The sequence below is a fragment of the Paramormyrops kingsleyae genome, chromosome 7 (assembly GCF_048594095.1).
Source record: "Paramormyrops kingsleyae isolate MSU_618 chromosome 7, PKINGS_0.4, whole genome shotgun sequence".
Taxonomy (NCBI): domain Eukaryota; kingdom Metazoa; phylum Chordata; class Actinopteri; order Osteoglossiformes; family Mormyridae; genus Paramormyrops; species Paramormyrops kingsleyae.
In genome coordinates, this window is record NC_132803.1 from 18,163,203 (window position 1) to 18,185,686 (window position 22,484).

Consider the following 22,484-nt stretch of genomic DNA (forward strand, 5'->3'; position numbering starts at 1 on the left):
AGCCAGCCACATCCTTACAACAAGCCAGCCAATCCTTTCATGGTTCTTTACTACGTGACCAGTGAAACATCCCTATAATTAATCTGTTGTGCAAGAGACAGGGGTAACACTTAGAAACAAGAATAGTATATACAGTATATTAGCATCTTCCCATTTGTCCAGTGTATTGCTTTATTTTTACATAAAGCTGATTTTAAGGAAGTACTGTCTGATGCATACTTAGATATGGCAAAGCTGGAAAATAAAGCAAGAGACCTTGAAATTGATCATCTATGGCTTATAGCAGTCTGCCCTGTACATTGCCAGCACATCACTGAGTACTGTGAAAAGCAGCATTAAGTAAGTCTAAGGGTTCAGATGAGCTCATTGACCACATTAGAACATGACCCAGCACAAGGTTCAACCAGCATAGCTTTCTAGCATCCGTAAGTTTCCAGGGAACTGAGATCATGTGGTTTATAGAAACTACTCGTCACCGTGTCTTCCTCGCTTCCAGTTAAAGAGGTCACCACTAAAGCAGCTGTTCAGGTATTTAAAAGAAAACAGTTATACATTTCAAATAAAACTGCCTACTGTTAGTCAGCACCCCTCTGACCCTGTCCTATGTGTCCTGTTCCCTTTTGGCCAGCAGGTGTCGCTGGTCATCCCGCTTTCCTCTCCTTGGCTTGTAGCCCTTTAGCCATGGTGTGTTTCCCTGCCCCCTAAGCCGCCGTGTAGCTCAACAGGTTGCTTATGTGCCTCGGAGGCTGAGCCCTCCGGCCATGGGTTTGAGGCTGGCTGAAGTAGTGCTGCAACGGGGGGTAAAAACTAGAAGCAAAACTAGAAGATGAGTACTAACTAAAGTAATGACACTTAGGAACAGAAGCAACATAGGGAGCTGGGCTAGACTAGAAAATAGAGCCAGAAACACAGAGTAAGACAAAATACTACAATGACAACAGCACAACTGCACCTACTCATACACAATGACCGACTAAAGAACAGGACCAGAACAGGCACTTACATACATAGCTAACAAGATTAACGCAGGGCAGGTGTGGACCATAATGAAATCAAGATAGGCATGAAACACAAGAAACAGATGAAACAGATTACAACTCACAAGCACAAGAAACTAGAAAAATATTAACAAACACTAAAGGTGAAGTATAAAAATAACAAGTACCTAAAAAGTAACCAATAACCGAAAGGTATCATGATGAATACAGAATGCTGCTCTAGTTAGCTAATCGTATTCCTCAGATTGGATTGAACTGGCCGGATGCTGGCCCAGACATTAATCGTATTTGTGAGATAACATTTTGTTTCGTCAGACCACAGGACATGTCTCCAGAAATTAAGAGTTTTGTCCCCATGTGCAGTTGCAAACTGTAGTCTGGCTTTTTTATGGTGGTTTTGAAGTAATGGCTTCTCCTCCCAGAGTGACCTTTCAGCTCATGTCGGTACAGGACTTGTTTTACTGTGGATAATAACACTGTCTTACCACTTTCAGCCAGTATCTTCACAAGGTCTTTTGCTGTTGTCCTGCGGTTGATTTGCACATTTCGCACCAACAAACGTTCCTCTCTGGGACTTAGAATCTGTCTCCTCCTTGTCTGAACGGATGAACGTGGGACCTTCAGGCATCTGGAAATTGTACCTAAGGATGAGCCACACTTGTGGAGGTCCACAATTCTTTTCCTGATGTCTTGGTTGATTTCTCTTGATTTTCCCATGATGTCAAAGAAAGACTCTGTGTTTGAGGTGTTCCTTTATATGCATCCACAGGTGTGCCACCAATGAACTCAAATGGACTCAATTAACCCTTCAGAAGCTTCATAAGCTCAGAATGGAATCATCTGGAGTTTTCTTTTTGTTTAAAGACACAATAAACTTAGTGTATGTATACTTCTGACTTTGATGAAAGTGATAAAAAATACATAAAAATGATCTCTTGTTTTTTCCTGAATTGTATGTATATATCTGGTTTCAACTGTATGTAGAATTATCATGGGACTGTATAATTCAACAGGAGAATGTAAAGGAACTCTACAGTTTTTCTGTGATAACATGTTAGCATGCTGGATAAAACCTTGTGTGTTTCCTGTCACATCCCAGTGGCATCGTGAAAGTGTGTTACACAGCACATAATGTAAAGCTTGTGTTGGACACATTATAAGGGTGGGATTCAAGCATGGTGATATGCCCCCAATATGTATGGGGTGGCAGACTGGTGTTGCTCTGCCCGAGCTTGGAGTTGGTATCCCATCATTGTTTTATTATGTTCTCCCCATGTTCAAGTATTCTGGTTTCCACTTGTACTCCAAAAAAATGCAGTTAGGCGAACTTGCATTTATAAATTGCAGAAAGTTCAGGCACAGAAAGAACAAATACTGACCAAGATTTTGTTTCAATCAACCAGTTGAGTATAAAGAGTCATAGTCACAGAGCACTCAATTGGTTGGTTGATATAAATTCTTGGTCTGGATTTCGGAAATTTCCACCTCTGATAAATTGTACCTAGTGCGAGTTCCCTGTGGTGGACTGGCATCTATATCTGCTTTGTGATCTGTTTGGTCTGGGCTGCAGGCCCCTCCCACTCCCATGACCTTGTATTGGATAAAAAGATGATTAATAAGTGTGTATGTGGCTCTGTGCCCGTGATTGGAAGGTTGCTGGTTCAAATCTGCATGCCCTTAACTCTAATTGCTACAGGGAGCAGCTGACTCTGCAATTGCACGTTGATTTTGATAAAAGCACCGGCTAAATAAATATGTATAAATGTACCTTAAAAGTTTAAGTTTGCCCCTAACTTGGCAGCTGGCAGTGAGCGTCACCTGGAACCAAATGAGCGGCTGCTCCTGGCCAATATGGACACTTTAATATGGTCTGTTTAAACAAATAAAACAAAATGCTTGAAACCATCAGAAATAACCCATAAGTGCTTGGGACCTTCCCAGATGTGCACATTTTCCATTAGGTATTTTTATATATTTTTTTAATATATATAAAAGTAATAAATTTAAATAGACATATTTAATCAATCTGGGGAAGCAATTCAAGCTGTCATCGTTACGAACTCAATTAGGTCTTTGATTCCTGGCAAATGCAATGAAGAATGAGGTATTTTTAGAGTTAGTTTCACTTTTGCTTAAAAATATATATTTAATACAAGGAATATGAATAACCCCATGTTACATATATTTGTGCATACAGAAAGTAAAAAGGTTAAATATGTTACAATACCTAATACAATGCCTAATATACATCCATAATAATGTAAATGGATTCGTGTATATATCCATGTTTATACTTGGACGGAGATTCCGTCATAAAACTAGTGGGAATGGAAATGACTTCATCAGCTTACCGTTCATATTAGCTAAGTCTGACAGTCAAGGCCTATGCTCGGAAACTGTACAGGAGTGTTTTACTGACTTTTTTATTTGTCTAGTGTCTAATATATCCAAACTGTTAAGAACAGGCAGATAAAATTTTGGCATTGACAAAAAAAGAATACAAACCGTTAATGTATTGTTAATGTATTGTATTTGTAACAATTCTTATAAATGTTAAATACTGTAGCTGCACCCCCGCAATCTTCATGGAGCTAAAACACCACAACATCCATCTTCCAAAGGCTTATCCTGGTTAGGGTTAGGCCAGAGTTACCGAGGACAGCACACACAACAAGCATATTAAGAGATCCCCGTTAGCCTAACCTCCTATCTTTGGACTACAGAGGGACACAGAAAGTGGGGTTGAAATCCTTGGCTCTGGAGGTTTGAGTAGTCACATTGTCTTATGTGCCAGTCCATATGCTGGATTATATGTAACTTACTGCAATCAGTTGATCAGATGGTTGCAATCAAAAGACAGTTTTCATACAGAACTGCCAAGATGACTGGTCCCATTTAATTAATTAAACAACTGACTGATTATGATCTGGAATTAAGATCGATTGTTGTTTGCTTTATAACTCCAATACTAAAATACTGAAAATGTTACTTAAAAAGCATAATTTTATTCCTATCAAAATAAAATTATTAATGGTAATTATAATGCTTGCCAGATGTCACTGGATTATATGCAGCAAGCAGAAGTCTTTCAAAATATATATATTTTTTGCAATCTGCCATAAGTCATAGTCACTTGACAAGACAACAGTGATTGTTTTATCGATAAAAATAACAATGAAAGAAAATAAAAAGAGAATTAGTCATTATTTTAAATTCAGACCATTAATCAATTAATCACTGGACACATATGGAATATTTATTTCTATTATGTAACTAAAGTATCTTTTCAGAGAAATTCCAAGAAATGTCCCATGAGCAAGCCTTGCATAGTACATACCTAGACTATCACTTGGTTCTAACAAACGGGAAAATAAAACTTATTTGTTTTATAGGAGAGTTTTATATTCTCTATGTTTTAACTGTGCAATGTTTATATTATAAACCTACAAACATCTGTCAGTGCTTATAAATTTTAAATAAGATTTAAAATATGATCTTTAAAAATAGGTTGCATTTTATCACAAATATAGAGGGTTATTAATTATACCTTGATTAATATTTAATTTGAAGATTGAAGTGGCTGTGTTGTCGCTATGATGTTATTTACCTTGTCTGCTCAGAAAGCATTTCCTAAGTGAACGCATGCACACTATTTAATGGGACATTATAAGGGAATAGTATAAAATAGTATATTATAGTCCTTCTTAAATAAAGGCTGCATCCTTATTTGCAAAAAGGCCTTTCCAGGTTAAGCCTACATCCATTTAGTGCATTTCTTACATAAAGAAAACAGGGTGCAGTTCCTGGGGTTTTGTGTAATTAGAGAGATTTCTGAGAAACTGGCCTCCATTAGTTGCCATGACACAAACACAAACTGCTGCATAAAACAATCATGTAAACTTCGAGATTAAACAAGTAGACTTCAAGTACTGAACTTTGTTCCCTTTGAGAAGCAAATTGTCTAAATTAAGCCATTAGTATTCATATTAATTTGAAATAGCTTTAATAGCTCCTCAATACCAGAAAGAAATGTCTACAGACAGTTAACATCACTTAACATTTATTTCATGTTGACTTAAGCCCCACGTCTGACTATTATAGACTCAGCACAAAAAATTCCAGGCATGATATATAAATATATAATAAGGGTCATAATCAAGTACTCAGTGTACTACCTGAACAGCTATTTTTTTTTAATGAGCAAAAAAAGAGGATAACATTTCAAACTGTGAAATGCCAGTGCTGTAGATCTAATGGACTCTGGTAAAGTCAGCCCCTTCTCAGCGTGAGGCCGTCTGAAAAAGGCATCATCCCCTCCATCAGCCACTACTCTGCTTCTCTTTCAAGGAAGTGCCCTGCCTCTCCGCCAGCTGGCCGGGCAGATACCTCACCCCGTAACTATGTCAGCGTGGCCTCTCTCCTTTTATAAGGCAGCCAGACGCCCCGTTCCTTTCATTCACAGCCTCCGTGCTTCTCAGGAGCACTGCTACTGGGTGATATTGGAAACCAGTGGACACTGAGGAGTATGGGATCGTTTGTGGGGCAATTCCTCCTCTCACAGGTGCTGTTACAGCTGGTCAGCAGAGCACATGGTCAAAGTACAGGTCAGTACATTTATTTTTTCATATGCCTTAAGTATTACAGTGAGCACCATGCATATACCTTTTTTTTTGTTTTTTTGCGTATACTTTAAGTAAACCTCCCTCTTCAATACATTGACATTGTCTCAAACTCAATAGCATTATCTGTTGATCACAATAACGATTTCAAAGTAGTCCTTTGAAAGTTGTCTGAATTGGTTGTAAATATGACATTTTGGAATCATCTAAAATGTTTCTTAACACACATTTTAGCATGTTGATACAATGGCTGGTTATAAAAAAAGCATGTTTATAGTATTTTGTTGACTGCCATGATAGATGCATTATGTCGAATTCGGCATGAAAAACTATTATTATGTCAACACTTGGAAACGATACGTTGATTTCATCATAAACATGTCAGTACAGCAACTATATCATACTGATACATAATTAAGAACAGGAAACAAATTTTAATAAATGTTGTATTACATCACCATCTCTGGAGGAGCTGCGGCACTCTTCCTACACACAGAGTATAATGTTACATGTTGTAAAGTTCAGCCAGACATTCTCAGTGACTTCAGTACCCCCCCTGGGCAGTTTCGGTCACCTGTCTTTGATTTAGCCCACCGCTCTTGAGAAATCTCCCACTCAGCAACAAGCTCCGTTGACTGGAATGTTCAGATCTGGACACTCAAAATAATGGGCAGTGGGATCTTCTGCTGTTTATCTCTATGTGTTTGCGTGCCGTTTACATGTTTGTTTGGTGGGGATCCTGATGCAGTTCACAGAAAGGCAGTCAGGTCAGTTGGCCTTATAAACTGTCTGTAGAGTGCGACTGATTATACCCTGTGATGGGATCGGCGCCCTGTTTCCTTTTACGCGCCTTGTGCCATATGCTGTGTGGGATAGGGTCAAAGCCCATCTTGTGATCCTGTACTGGAAAAGTGGTTCAAGATGGAGTGCATTCCTTAATATTTGGAAATGTACAAAGTAGAGTGCATTGTTTATTTTGCATGGACATTTTATCATCTTTTGATATTAATTTATCTCTTATTTTACCTCTTATCTTACCTCTTATCTTACCTAAACAGACTTGCTCAACTCACTGAGCCTTAGGTAGTCAGATCTCCTATACATTTTTAAAGATGCTCATTTAATCCTATGTTGTAACAAACTTATATGTAAAAGCAGCATTAGCACTATTTGTGCAAATGTGTCAGAATTTCTAAATTATAAATGTAGCATTATGAACATTATTCCATCCATCCATCCATCCATCTTCCAGTCTCATGATCAGGGTCCTGGGTAATTAACCAACAAAAATCTTCATTGGCCTTGGTCACTTGAAAATAAAGCATTCTATTCTATTCTATTCTAATCTATTCTATTCTAAAGAAAGATATTTTGTTGCCTATTGGACTAAATAAGCTATTGCATAATTTGGAAAAAATGTGTTCTTACATACTTAACACGTAATTTCAAATGTGTTTGCATATTACACATCAGTACGTATTATTCAGAACAAAAATTGTCAAATGAATGGACCCACCAATTTCTTAGGAAATGGAAAGAGGCAATTCTCAAGTAATGAGCCAGGTTGTCGTTGAACCAAGCATGACCCACTCCTGTCAGAGGGAGATTATTAAACAAAGCTTTAGTTAATGACGAAGAAATATTTATTTGCCCATTTTATGGAGGCTTTGTTCCTTGGCCAAGTCATGCTTGCTCAAAGATTTGGCTATCTGTTGGCAAACGTCTTTCTGCATGACCTTAAGACAAGAACTATTGGCAGTTTAAGATATTAAACATATATTTTGGTGTTCATTGGGGTGAATTAGCTGCAGAAACAGCAAGCCCAAGCCTTAATTCTGTGTCATTTCAGGCATGCTGGAATAATCATTGTCTCTATGTGCAGTGCTGAAAGATTAGTGAGTTTATTGCGAGTAAAATGTGTCTGAAAGATCAGATTCTTAGTTATTGCTAGAGAAGAGAACATTCATGTAGCATTTGTTACCAATTTGGTCTAATTACCTCACTGATTTGTGTACAGCAGTCATCTGTTCATACCTGGCTACTCATTTGCAATGATCTCTTATTCACTGTAATTCCAGTTTATTCATTTTGTTATGCTCTTGGATGCTAATAGTTTTGGTTGTAACAATGCTGCTTAGTGATTTCTAGATTAAGTAAGGAGTATTTGATTTTATTAGCACAAAACATAAAAAAAAAATATGTCTCTGTTTTTAGAAAATCATGCTTGATAGTATTACAATAGAGCAAATTTTAATGAGTCATTAATATGACCAGAACCATGCCTTTTACTATATATAATATTTAAACTTAAGCTTAAATAAGGAGAACAAGCTATATTAAGTAGTGACACACACATGGGGCAAACAGGACAGTTAGAATAAGCTCGTTTAGCTATTGAAAAGTTAGACATCTTTGTTTTTTCTTTTGAAAAGGAAAATTTGTTCTGTCTTTGTACAATGCATGTTTTAGAGTGTTTTTAGGAAAATGTAGACAGCAGACTTGTGCATTCATAAAGAGTCTTCATTGTGTTAAACTTGTTTCCAAATATAATACAGCTTCTAACTTCTGTTGTTTGCTTTGCTTACTATGCAGTCTACAATCTTCTCGCATCACCGGAGTGCTTACCAGACCTCCTGCAGGAAGGGCTTGCAGCCCAGTCTGTGAATGAAGTTTTTATTCTCACCTCATTCAGCCTCCAGCCCAAGACTGGCTCCACAGTATTTAGCCTTTATAATCCAAGAGACAACAGCAAATTTTTTGAGTTCACAGTTCAAGGGAAGCTGAACAGAGGTATGACTGATTTATTGTGATTAACAATAAGAAAATAAATGTTCATCCAAAAATTATACATATCTGCCAAGGCCATATAGTATAATAATTTTTGTAAGCATATTTAACCATAAAACGTTATTCTTGAAGCTTGAATGGATTGACTAATGAAATATTTTATCTCACAATTACAAATAACTCAAGCATGGGGAAAAAAATTAAATTAAATTAAAAAACTGACAAACTGTCACCTTTGTCTAGACACACATTTGTAGTGAAATAGCTACCAGGTGGTTTGTGAGCGGCCTGCGGTTCCAGCCAGGGCTCTAATTAAAGGGAAATGCTTGTTTTCCGGCGACAGCGACCCTGCGCTACCTAAGGAGCGACAGCAGAACAAGCACGGTCACGTTCAGCAATGTGAAGCTTGCTGACAGCCAGCGGCACGCGGTGATGTTCCACCTGAAAGGCCTGAGGCAGGAGCCCAGCAGTGTGCAACTTTACGTGGACTGCAGGCTCATTGAGACGGTTAAGGACATGCCGGCGGCCTTCAGGGGGCTGCCTCCTGGACCCAACATGGTGGAGCTTAAGACCATGCAGCAGAGGACACAGGTCAGGCTTGCTGTTGCTGTGACCGTCATCATTTAGTGCAACGTTAGCGGCATATGTACCTCCTTTACAGAGGGTCTCAAATACTCGACAACAAGGAATATAATAAATTTCACTTTTTCTGTTACTTCTTCCTTGTCTTAATTGCCATAAATAGTGAAATTTATATAGCTTCAGTATTATATCTTATACAGCTCTGGAAAAAAATCAGACCACAGCAACATTTTTTGTTTCACTCATTTCTCAATTTATGGGTCTGTGTCTGTGAATAAAATATATATATATTTTTGTACCTGCAGCCTGGTTCTTCTCTGTTTCTCATTAATGAAGGGCTTCTTCCATGCTTTATGAGTCCTTAAGGGCTTCTAGGAGTCCCAGCAGTCATAACTGTCCTTGCAGAGCACTTCACACCTGTACTTAATGTTTCCCATTCCTGTTGAAGGTCACTTAATGTCATCCTCTGATTCATGAGAAACTGTCGGATAAGTTAACAGTCATCTCTGGCATTAGAAAGTTGCTTCTGCCCTTTACTTGGCTGGTTTCTGGTCATTCCCAGTGTCTCCTGCTTCACTTTATTCTTGCGTACTGCTGTCTTAAAAAATGAACCTGGAAGCATCCTGCTGTTCAGTGTAGCCTCTGCCAGCAGAACCAGGATTAAACCAGGATTTAAAAATGCGGGTTTATTTAAAAATATAGTGGTCTCTTCATTCTTCTCCAGAGATGTATATGTATATTATTCACATAAAGTAGAACTTATGATTTTAATTGTATGACAGGTTGCTTATTGTATATGAATAAGCCCAGATGCCAAATAAGTAGAAGGAATTATTCATACTGTACAATCGTCTTGTAGAGGTCATTTAAACTATGTTTTCCATGCCTGCTACCCAAAATGCACTTTTTTGTTGGCAGGATGGAATAGAGGAACTGAAGCTGGTAATGGGTGATTCATTAGAAAATGTCGCTTCTCTCCAAGGCTGCTATCTACATCAGAGTGATTCAGTCCAGGCCTTGGGTAAGTGTTGGTGAAATCTGACACCCTCCAATACTGTTTTTATGCATCTTATGATGAAGTGTTATTATTTTAAATTAAGTCTGGAGTAATTTGGCCTGGGTTTTAAGGATTTTCATAAACCTAGAACTACCAAATACGTGTTAAGAAACATCATCTGGTGATATTTATCTTCCTAATCTTAGAGGAATTAATTCAGTAACCTAGTCATCATTAATTTCCAGAAAAAATATCATTATTATACCTTTTACCTTAGTTTATGGATTTAAGCTGGTAGGTAATGCCATCATGGCACTGTGCTGGGTAGGTGGAATGGATCATGGATGGACTGATGTACTGTAGATAACGAGGTTTTTCCACACAGGTATTAATACCAAGCAGCTGGCAAACCAAATGCTTGATCTCAGCAAAGTGATCTCAGAGCTGAAAGAGGTCCTTATCCAGCAGGTACCCCTCCTAAACTTACCATTGCTCTTCTTTACAATGCAAGCTATCATTATCCATTAACTTTGTTTCGGTTTATCCTTAGGTTAAGGAAACCTCTTTCCTCAGAAACACCATCTCGGAATGCCAAGCCTGTGGTGAGTTAAACATCAGGCTGCCGACTTTAGTCATTGTTAGTGACCTGTTAGGGTGCAGTATGGCACAGGCAGGGACAAAGGGGGGGGGCTGTTAACAAAAACAGAACACACTGGGAAAGACACAAAATAAAAGGACTGTGAGAGGTTGGAACAAAAAGAAAAAGAATAATTTAACAAAGTGATACTAGAGCAAATACACTGAGGAAATAGGCAACACGGGGAACAGGACTGAACACCTGAACAAAGAGACAAATACACAGTAACTAACCACAATGACGGACTAGGGACATGAACAAGGGCAGGAGCTTAAATACACAGGTAACCAGGACTAACAATGACAGGTGTGACTCATCAAAAATATTAACCAATCAACAAGGCCATGGAAAAAGACACAGACGAATTAACTTACAATTAACAAAGAGCAGGAACCAGGGAATCTAAGAAACACTTAGTGGAAACAGCACTAGGGAAGACCAGAACCAAACAGGACACAAGCAGGGCAAACTGAAACAGGTAAGCAAAGATGACTAAGTATAAACACTAGGGAATAGAAAACCTATAAATACAAACAAGTGCTGAAGCTGACCTAGAACTGATGACCAGAGGCCCACAGCCTCTGTGCCACATACTCAACCTATTGAGCCACACAGCAGTCTGGGGAGCCATGAAAACACACAAAGGTCCAGCCCGAAGGCAGAGGAGGGACCAGGATGGCCAGTGACACCTGCTGGCCAAACGGGGAAGAGACATGAAGGCCAGGGACAGACAGACGCTGACCCTGACAGTAACTCATCTCAATCCAATGGAACCAAGCATTCATATTCAAGTTCTCCAGAGTCTAGCAATCAGCAGTACATTGTAATACCTTGTATTATCAGTCAAAATCAAGAAACTGGTTTTGATACAGCTCTGGAAAAAATTAAGACACCACTCTATATCTGCACTCTAAATCTGCATTTGTAAATCCTGGTTTAATCCTGGTTCTGTTGGCAGAGGCTACACTGCGAGGCAGGCTGCTTCCAGGTTCAAAATTTCTAAGACAGCAGTACCCAAGAACAAGTTGAAGCAGGAGACACTGGGAATAATGAAAAATCAGCCAGGTTGAGGGCAGAAGCAACTTTCTAAAGTCAGTCCGTCAACTTATCCGACAGTGCCTTATAAATCAGAGGATGACCTCAAGTGACCTTCAAAAGGAATGGGAAAGATTAAGTGGTGTGAAGTGCACTGCTTGGACAGTTAGCATCAGGCTCCTAGAAGCAGGACCGAAGTCCCATATAGCAAAGAAGCCCTTCATTAATGAGAAATAGGGAAGAACCAGACTGCAGTTTCCAAAATATATATATATATTATTCAGACACGCACCCGTACATTGAGAAATGAGTGAAACAAAAAACGTTGCTGTGTTCCAGAGCTGTATACTGTACTGTATATGTTAGACAATGTTTTATGTTTTATTTAATTAAATTTGAGATATCCAGACTAGAAATGACTCGTTCAGTGCCATCTGGTTCCATCTGAAGGTCTTGGTGGCACCGAAGTGGAGAAGCCAAAGTGCAGCCCTGACACGTGTTTCCGAGGCAGCGCGTGCTTCGAGACGGAGAGTGGGGTAGAGTGTGGCCCGTGTCCTGATGGATACACTGGAGACGGATTCAGTTGTGATGATGTGGATGAGGTAATGTCTCCCAGATTACAGGGTGATATTTCTTAGCTGGACTTTTGGCCGATTCACAATATATGTAGGCGGTGTTTAAAGGGGGCTGCTCAATATTAAACTCATATATGAGTACATGCTCTTTTGGTTTGCTTGGTGTGATTGTATATAAATATATACACACACACGCAGCACATTGTGGAGTGTAGCATAGACTGTAGCATAGACTGTGGCTGGACTTGGCTCCATGAAGAGCCCTGAGAATTTTACATATGGGTCAGCACAGCCGTATTTAAACTGCTTTTAAAAAAAAAAAAATCTTTTAACATCTCTTCCTGTTCTTGCAGAGGACTTTTCTTGAAGAGGACCATACAAAAAAGCATTCTAAAATGTTTGCATTTCAGCGATTACTCTAAGTGTCTTTAGAGAGACAATAAAATGGACTTGGAATGCTGAATCTTTATTATCAAACTCATAAACATCAATGAAAGTACAGTACACAGTAATGAGCAAGTCGATTCTAAACATTTTAGAAAAGGTTAAAGTGCTTTTTTGGGTTTCTATGTTTCTTTTTCCCCATGCCGGTGAGGTTACGTGCTGCTGCCATGTGTTTTCAGTGTCAGTTTAAGCCCTGCTTCCCTGGAGTCCGCTGTGTCAACACAGCCCCTGGCTTTAGGTGTGAGGCCTGTCCCCGTGGCTACAGCGGGCAGGCGGTCGAGGGAGTCGGCATCGCCTTCGCACAAGCGCACAAGCAGGTGACATTTCATTTATAATGACTTAGAAACTATTAATAACGTGGATTCTGTATGAAATTCTTTAGGAATAATATTTGAAGAAGAATGAAATCGCGTTTTCTTTCAACACTTTAATCATGGATGTTTTCGGCCACAGCCACACCTTACAAATTCTTGCAGCACAGCCCCCTCTAAAATAGGCTCCCTCAGTGCCAGCTACCCCCAGGCTCTGGGCCTTGCAGTTTCCCCCAATCATCACTCATTCCATCAATCACTCTGCCCCCTGGGGAAACCCCCAGGAAGAGCAACATCAACAAGCACTATTTACAATAAAAATATAGGCCCTTCCCGAGACCAGTTACAAAATATTATTTTATTTCTATTAAAAATAAGACTTTCAGTTGTTTTAAAGTTTAAAAATAGTAATCAATGTTGTGTGTGTGTGTGGTTATGATTTTTTTTTATTTGAGAATTTGATTGATTTCTTGGGGTGATTCATAATCTTGAGATCTGATTTACATTTGCTGAGTGTTTATAATGTGACCCGTAGGTGTGCAGTGATATTGACGAGTGCAAGATGCTTAACAATGGAGGCTGCACAGCTAACTCTCTGTGCCACAACTCTGTGGTAAGGATACACTGCAGTTTTTGACCAGCAACAACCTCAGTACTCTGCTGGGGGGGAGAGGCGTTACAGATAATCCAAAAAGTGCTTGTGTGTTCATATTTGTGTATGAGCTCTGGTAATAAAGATTACTGCAGAGAAGGTATCTTAAAATGGGTAATTGCAAACTGTGAAATAAATATAGATTTATACACTGAATCAATTGCAAGCATTATGGTAAATGATTTAATTATTCGTTCCCAAACCTGCCAAGTATCTATTAATGAAATTATAATCATTTCAATGAAGTGAGCAGAAGTGACGCTAATCTTTTATTGGCTATTGGATTGTAGAGCAGTACAGAGAAAAGCAGCTGCTCTATATTAGGGACTGACATGTGGTTAAAGGCTCTCACAGCACTATGTTCTCCCCAGGGTTCGTACCACTGTGGAACCTGCAAAATCGGCTACACGGGCGACCAGGCTAAGGGCTGCAAGCCTGAGAGGGGCTGTGGAAACAGCCTGCGGAACCCCTGTGATGCCAATGCCCAGTGTGTGGAGGAGAGGGACGGCAGCATCAGCTGCGTGGTAAGCCTTACTCACGGGCTCACCAGGGGCCGGGTTCAAGTTTTTTTTGGTTTTGCCTGCTGTGCATCAGAAGTTAGATGAAAAAGACTCAAAATTTTGTTCCAGAGATTCTAGAATTCTGGCTCATTTGCACTGCTTGTTTGAAGCTGGGTTTCGCAGTTTTAGAGGTTAAATATTGTTTATTAAACTGTATAATTAGGTATAGATCAGAGATGCTTCGGATTGAGTTATCTTGCTTGTGGAATTAATGAATTACTTGGCCATCAGAGGTGGATATTTAAACCAAGCAGTTGAGTAATGGTGAGTCTTTATAGTCAACTGGTTTCTGAACCTGATGTTTACCACTTACTACAGGTGTATTCTAAAATTTACCATAATTCTGCAATATAATTAACATGCATGATAATTTTACAGATAGGCGTGAATCTAAAATAATAATGTCCAAATGATTAGAGTCGATTTTGCTTCGGAAATACCCCTTAATAAAATGTGTGTGACCCTTTGCTGTTCCTCAGTGTGGGATTGGCTGGGCTGGAAATGGCTACCTCTGTGGCAAAGACACCGACATTGATGGCTTACCTGATGAGAAGCTCAGGTGCAAGGACCAGAACTGCAAGAAGGTAACAGGCACCCGCTGTAAATGAACAGATTCTGCACATTACAGTTTGCAGGAGATTTGCACTCTGATTTATCACTTCTTTTTAGGATAATTGCATCTACGTCCCCAACTCTGGCCAAGAGGATGCAGACAAAGATGGGATGGGGGATGCCTGTGACGGGGATGCGGATGGGGATGGTATTCCGAATGACCAGGTACGGCCGGTCTCCCTCACAAGACATGCAGGTCCCTTCTCAGCTCACTGAGCCAGCACTGCACTGCACTGCACCTCCTCCAGGATAACTGCTGGCTGAAGCCCAACATCGATCAGAGGAACAGTGATAAGGATAACCATGGCGACGCCTGTGACAACTGCCGCATGATAGAGAACCCAGACCAGAGGGACACAGACAGCGACGGGAAGGGAGATGCCTGTGACGATGACATGGATGATGACGGTCAGACAGTGACGCCCCTCACTTCTCTGAAAAAGCCTTCTGTGCTGTTGTTAATGCCACGTAGATGGTTTCAATGAAAAGCAGGGCTCTGTTTGGTCAGTGCTGTACAGTGTACTGTCCCGGTCCCTTGATGCAAAGCTGGCAATCCTAATGGAACTCACCTACACTTTGACTGAACTGCAAGAGCACTGTATCTACTACAGAACTATAAAACAGATGTTGTATCTGAAGCTCTTTTATGGCACCTTGATTAGACTCTAAACACTCGTAAAAGCCACTATTCCATTGCACAGTTTATACAACAGGGCAGACAAGACAGACGTCTTGGTTGGAAACATTAAACTGTAAAAAAACACATCTGTTTTCTTTGGGACTGACTAATGATGTGAAATTCACTTAAAATCACAAACAGTCTGATGATTTCTTTTTAATGAATTGACTTTTGTTTTCAGAAAGAAGTTCACATGACAGAATGACAAATTTATTTACACACCACAAGATCTAACAGGCTTCAAATGATTTGCCTATGAAAGTTTAGCATTTTAGTCAGTTTTAACATTTTATATTGTAGAATAAACCTAAATTAAAATTATATATATTTATCTGATTTTCTTTTACATCCCAAAATCTACAGTATATGTTATGGTTGCCAAAATAATTTTTGTACTAAATACACCAAAATGCAACAGGTTAAGTTCTGATAAGTCAAGTTACAATATGTGACATTTAAGTGAAAAATTATTGTTCTTTCTGTGGAAGTCAAATGCAGTAACAGTTTCTAGACACTTTGAGAACAACAGTGTCACCTTGTGGTGTTATGCATGAACTCTCACATGAGATGATGTTTACTTTTAAAATACCTTCCATGTTTATATTATTCTTTTTTACAGAGAAAACATAATGATAATTATTTTTATATATTATGTACGTTTTGTCATTTTCACTCTAGTAATACATTATGTTTTCTAAAACACAGACGAATACTTGCTCTTCATAACAGTATGTTGTGATGATCTTCAGGTCTGAAGAACTTCTTGGACAATTGTCCGAGAGTCCCAAATCGTGACCAGCTGGACAAAGATGGTGACAGTGTTGGTGATGCATGTGACAGCTGTCCGGAGATTCCCAACCCCAACCAGGTTCTTATATTTCTGAGAGGCCTGTGTGAAATTCTGTAATAATTACAGAAGGAATCATAACTTTTTATTCCTGTGTAGTGACTTTATTTAGTTATTAACTTACATAATTTCTTTCCTAATACAGTTAGATGTAGACAATGATCTTGTAGGAGACTCCTGTGATACAAATCAAGACAGGTAATTCTGTGAATGTTTAAAAATTCAAAATGATATTTTTCGTGCAATAGACAGAGGACTGATGTTGTCTTGTTATTCTTGCCACAGCGATGGTGATGGCCACCAAGACACCAAAGACAACTGCCCCAATGTCATCAACAGTTCCCAGCTGGACACAGACAAGGATGGTCTTGGGGATGAGTGTGATGATGATGATGATAATGACGGCATTCCTGATGTTCTACCACCAGGACCAGACAACTGCAGGCTGGTGCCCAACCCAGACCAGATTGATGATAACAGTATGAGAGAATTACATCAACTCACATGCCTATAGACAATAATTAGGGTCAAAGACAAACCTCGTGCTACAGAAAATTGCATTGAAAATGTGTTAAGCTGCTGAAAGAAATTATTTCTATAAATAATTTAAATATCAAACCAAGGAAATCTTAACACCGAATATTGCAGGATCTATACAGTGATGCAAATCTGTCTTTTGGCAGAAAATAGTAGTAGCAGGAAACCCCAGTCATTCAACGTGCATTTTTGGAGTAAAAAAAAATAGTCCCTTTTCTAGTTTTCCTGAAGACTGAAATATTAATGTAATGGGAAAATCTTTAATCAAAATCCATAGATACTTGATGACTTGACTCTACATTGCTCACATTTACTCTGGTGGGAGTATACATTGGTTCCATTGGTGTGTTAATTTTGATAAAAACCTCTTCAGCGGGTGTTGATATTTAGGTCTGAATAACTTGCAGAGATCGTGAGCTCTGCTCACCACAGATAAAAGCTGCTATGACATCGTAGAATCACATCTTTCAAAACAGAAAGACCCCGTTCTTCACCATGTAGTACATTGTTTTCTGTGTAGGGAACCGTTCAGTGTTGGACTGACCTGATTTCTTTCTGGACAGATGATGGAGTTGGGGATGTGTGTGAACTGGATTTTGACCAAGATAACACGATAGACCGAATCGACAACTGTCCAGAGAATGCTGAGATCACTTTGACTGACTTCAGAGCTTACCAGACGGTGGTGCTGGATCCTGAGGGAGACGCTCAGATCGACCCCAACTGGGTGGTCCTCAATCAGGTGACCCACTCATACTGTGAACCCACTTTAAACTACTTTTGCTGCAAAAGGGTTCTGCTCGTCGCGCGCCCCACAAAGACCCCACAGCCGGAGCTCGTTGCTCCATGTTTAGGCCCCGTGCCTCCTCTTTAGTTTTCCTGCCTGTTTCTCCTTCGTTAAAATCGAAATGGCTGCATGATACTTTAAATTGTCTTCTTCACTGGACAATGTCTTAAAGTCTAAGGTTGCTTGTAAAAATAGGAGCTATAAAGAAGCACCAACCAGCTATTAATGTAAATGAAAATCATAGAAAAATGATGTGCAGCTGTCCTCAATATCTGTCATTAGGGCATGGAGATCGTACAGACCATGAACAGTGATCCTGGACTTGCTGTTGGTAAGACTCTTCCTATGCTTTTTTGTTTAATGTATTTCTGTAATCCAGAAGGGATGTTCAGGAAATTTCTGGGTGGGCTGAGCTAATGAGGGCTGGTCGGCAGAATATACCCCCCCCCCCCCTCAATTTGTAGCAAATTATGAAATTGAGATGCCTTGGCAGCAAATTCCCAGACTGCTTTTCATTGCCAGTCTACCCCTGGAATCCAGACATGTAATATACTGCAGCCACGGTAATTGCTAGACCCCAGACTGCGGTTTGACCCCGCAACGTTTCCCAGGTTACACTGCCTTCAGCGGGGTGGACTTCGAGGGCACCTTCCATGTGAACACTGTGACGGACGATGACTACGCCGGCTTCATCTTTGGATACCAGGACTCCTCCAGCTTCTACGTGGTCATGTGGAAGCAGACGGAACAGACCTACTGGCAGGCCACTCCTTTCAGAGCTGTGGCTGAGCCTGGCATTCAGCTCAAGGTATCGCTCAGTCTGATATATAAAATATCCTGAATGGCAAGTATGAGGAAGGTAATTACAATGCATTCATGACACTAGCACTGTTAGACTGATACTGTTCCTCATACCCTTAATTTTAATTAGATGGGTCCTAGATTACAAAGGACTAGCATCCAGTCCAGGGTATGTCCCTGACTTCCTCCCTCGGGGCCAGATTTATAATGGTTGGTGCCAAGACAAACCCTCTTTTCCCACTAAAATGGTGCTGTTGGGATTAACACCAGACACTCAGGGAGAAGTCAGTGGTGGAAAGGTGTTGACGCGGCTAATTTTGCAACTGGCCATATTTCATATGCATTTGTAGGAGTTCCCTTTCAAAGCACAACATCTAGGGGAGAAGAGTATTTATAAGAATCATGTGATGTGATTTACTATGGTTTGTGGTAGGCAGAAAAAAGAGAGAGAGAAAAAAAGCATGTCTTATTTTGTGTTGCCCTTGGTATATTGGGTCAGCGATTATTTAAATGAACTGACTGCGTCTGTGCTCATAATTTGCACATTTTAGTGGATAACCTGCAGAACTGGCCACTCCTATTGGTGTTTTTTATTGCACGTTACACTAATTTGCTCTGCTTAGTGAATCTGGCCCTATGCTGCCTCGATTAGGCCCCCCAGCCTCCGTGACCCTGACCAGGGAAGTTCAATGCATGGATTACAATGGCTCTAGAATGTCAATCACGAATAGAATATTAATGCAACATATTAATAGTGGTTGTGATAAAATTCAGATTTTATTTACACCTACTTCATGCTATTTACTGTACCTTGCTCATTGCAGTTTCCAACTATATAAATATTTCTTCATTCAAAAAAACAGGGATCCTCTAAAAACCTGATATAACCACCAACACTGGAAACAAATGAGCATCATTAGTTAGAAACCCAAATCCATATAAAATACTTGTTACTCATGGGGAAATACTTATTTCTGATAGTGGTGAATCATCCCTAACCTTTTTCATTTCATCAGGCTGTGAAATCTATTTCTGGACCTGGGGAGCACCTGAGGAATTCCCTTTGGCACACAGGAGACACCAACGACCAAGTTCGGCTGCTCTGGAAGGACCCGCGCAACGTGGGGTGGAAGGACAAGGTCTCCTACCGCTGGTACCTGCAGCACAGGCCCCAAGTAGGATACATTCGGTGAGTAAGACAGACATGACCAACTTCTGGGATAAGCATGGAACTGTTAGTAAATAGCACATGAAAAATGATCCGTAAGGGCTGTTATGTCAAGCTATATCGTTTATACTGGTTATAATCACTTTTAATATAAGAAATGTAGATAAATCACAAAAATTAGCAGTGTAGTGTCCTACCTCCAGAGGAGTGGGTTCAGCCTGGGGAGTTTGCATGTTCTCCTGCTGTTAATGACGGTTTTCTTTGAGTTCTGTCTGAGTTTCTTTATAGTCTAAAATAATGTACAGTAGTCAGGTGACCTGGAATCTCTATAATTGCCCATAGTGTGTCTGCCCTGTACTTCCTGGATCGGGTAAGCTGTCGTAGATGAACAGTATTCAAGGCTGGACTGAAAATCTGGCATATTGGGGAGTTACCTGCAGGGCTAATGGCTATGGGGGCTGGTGTGTTCCTGGCCCTGCTCAACAAAATTTATAGATGGTCCCCCCCCCCCCCCCCCAGGCAAAAATTAACCAAGGGGGACACCCCCCTGGTCGGTGTAATATTAGTCTATTGGCTCCCCACTGAGTCTAGTCTGGGCACCACGTTATAAATGGTCTGGCTACACAGCTGTCATAGGGCCACTGGAAACCCCAAAGTCCAGGCCCAGAAATTAATCCCAGTCCAGTCTTGATAATATTTAAATATATTTTTACTTTATTTCCATGTTTAATATGCTATATTTTCAATATTCCTGAAACATATTCTTGAATATAATATATGAATATAGGTGAATCGTCAAACCCTAAATTTCAGGCATTTTCCATACATTTAATTTCTCTCTCTTTTTTGGACAGGGCACGATTCTATGAAGGAACCAACCTGGTTGCTGATACTGGTGTGACAATTGATACCACAATGAGGGGGGGGCGACTGGGTGTGTTTTGTTTCTCCCAGGAGAATATCATCTGGTCCAACCTCAAATACCGCTGCAATGGTGAGTAACATCATCTTAAAATGGGAAGTTCTCTTAATAGACATAGTATATATAGTATTTTGAGTATGATTTTAATGCAGCAGTATCTTTGTATAATTACAAAAGACTTGCATTATAGCTCTTGAAAAAATGAAGACCACTCTATATTTAATTTAATTAAAAAATCAGCATTCTTAAATCCTGCTTTAATCGTGGTTCTGCTGGCAGAAGGCTACACTGTGCGACAGGCGGCTTCCAGGCTCAAGGTTTCTAAGATAGCAGTACCCAAGAACAAGGTGAAGCAGGAGATACTGGCAATGACCAGAAACCAGTCCGGTAAAGGGTGGAAGTGACTTTCTAATGCCAGAGATGACCGTCAACTTATCCGACAGTTTCTCATAAATCAGAGGATGACCTCAAATGTCTTTCAAAAAGAATGAGAAACACTAAGTGGTGTGAAGTGCACTGTGGTCTCTATATATAGTGAGCGGGCTAAGTCTGTGAGAAGGTTGCTGGTTTGAGGCCCAGCGTCTGTAGGCCTGTGGGTCAGGCTCCTAGGCCCCTGTGCCATGGTTGCCACTGCAGGAGGCTGGTGACTTCCCTTCGCAGCCAAGCTGCTTAACTTAATGAGATATTGATTAACCAAACACAATTTTCTTTGAGCTCCCAGGATGTTGCATGGAAAAAGGACACAACTTGGTGATATTAATATGGGAATAAAATGCTACTGAAGCCTAAAGGGCCAGAAGGATTTTGATGCACTGCAGGTTCTGTCTCTCCACAGACACCATCCCTGAAGACTTCCAGGCGTTCAATGCGCAGCACTTTGGGGATTCGCGTTAACCAGCGGAGGGGGGAGAAAATACACAAAAAATGTGACCGTGTGGGAAAAGGCCTTTTGAGTACTGTTTGTTTTTTTTTACTTGTACAGAAAGAAAAAAATGTGTACAAATTACATTCTGTACCTACGCACCTTTGATTGGCTTCTTTCTAATAAATAGATAAACATATGTACTGAACAGATTGAAATTGTATTCACTCGCCTAGTTTATTAACAAGCTGTATTATAAACTTATAATGTGGAGATATTCCTTTTTAATCAGGGCAAATGACTATCTGAAGTCCCATCATTTTTCCTGAGCATTATTATACTGTTAAAGATTTAAAAAAAAAGATGAACAGAAACTGTTTTACATAGAAGTACATGAATGAACTGCCCTGATACGTTCAAATACCAAACTTAAAATTAATTTCCAGAAATTAAAATTCAGAATTCCAGTATATTTCATGTTTTGGAACAATATTTCTAGAATTCATGTGGTAAACTCATCTTAATAAAGTAATTTAAATGAAAAAGAAATCATTAAAATAATGAAACTTAATTCATTTTCTTACTTCTTTTCCATTTGTAATTTCAGGGAAGTACTGCATATCCATCCATCCATTATCGTAACCGCTTAATCCCCACTGGGGTCGCGGGGGGCCCGGAGCCTATCCCGGGAACAACGGGCGCAGGCGGGAACCAACACACTGCAGGGCGCACACACTCACACAGCCACACTCACATGCACACAACTACAGGGCCAATTTAGACACACCAATCAGCCTACCCTGCACGCTTTTGGACTGTGGGAGGAAACCATGGTGAAAACAGTACTGTATATATGTTTTAAAAATAAAACATAAGCATTAAAATCTTTAAATGGAATTTTGAGCACATTCCTTCATTTGTTAATTTGTTCCAAAATTTTCCTCATGTACTGTAGGAAAGCTGATGTTATGACATTTCAGGCTGCACGAACTCCCCATTATGATTGTGACGTGACATTTCCAACATAAATGTTACGTAGGTATTATTCAGCAAATATATGGATAAGTCTAAA

The 22,484-nt window shown here is 39.9% G+C and overlaps 1 protein-coding gene across 1 annotated transcript; it reads left to right on the plus strand.

The window, feature by feature from the left end:
• The first annotated feature begins 5,374 nt into the window (after positions 1-5,374).
• thbs4b (thrombospondin 4b) lies at positions 5,375-22,304 on the plus strand. The gene is made up of 22 exons (XM_023822961.2): positions 5,375-5,602; positions 8,210-8,407; positions 8,748-8,995; positions 9,905-10,007; positions 10,369-10,451; positions 10,534-10,585; positions 12,106-12,257; positions 12,854-12,991; positions 13,521-13,598; positions 14,009-14,161; positions 14,677-14,781; positions 14,867-14,974; positions 15,058-15,217; positions 16,238-16,356; positions 16,481-16,533; positions 16,621-16,814; positions 17,436-17,614; positions 17,942-17,990; positions 18,271-18,467; positions 19,477-19,649; positions 20,483-20,622; positions 21,386-22,304. The coding sequence occupies exons 1-22, from the start codon at positions 5,524-5,526 to the stop codon at positions 21,442-21,444; spliced, it is 2,820 nt and encodes a 939-aa protein (XP_023678729.1). The 5' UTR covers positions 5,375-5,523; the 3' UTR covers positions 21,445-22,304.
• Positions 22,305-22,484: the final 180 nt, after the last annotated feature.

What these genes read in the sequence shown, in the direction of transcription:
- thbs4b (XM_023822961.2), top strand. Translation starts at nt 5,524, where the DNA reads ATGGGATCGTTTGTGGGGCAATTCCTCCTCTCACAGGTGCTGTTACAG. An exon ending in ATGGTATTCCGAATGACCAG is followed by an intron (nt 14,975 to 15,057) that starts GTACGGCCGGTC and finishes CACCTCCTCCAG; the next exon opens with GATAACTGCTGGCTGAAGCC. An exon ending in CCCCAAGTAGGATACATTCG is followed by an intron (nt 19,650 to 20,482) that starts GTGAGTAAGACA and finishes TTTTTTGGACAG; the next exon opens with GGCACGATTCTATGAAGGAA.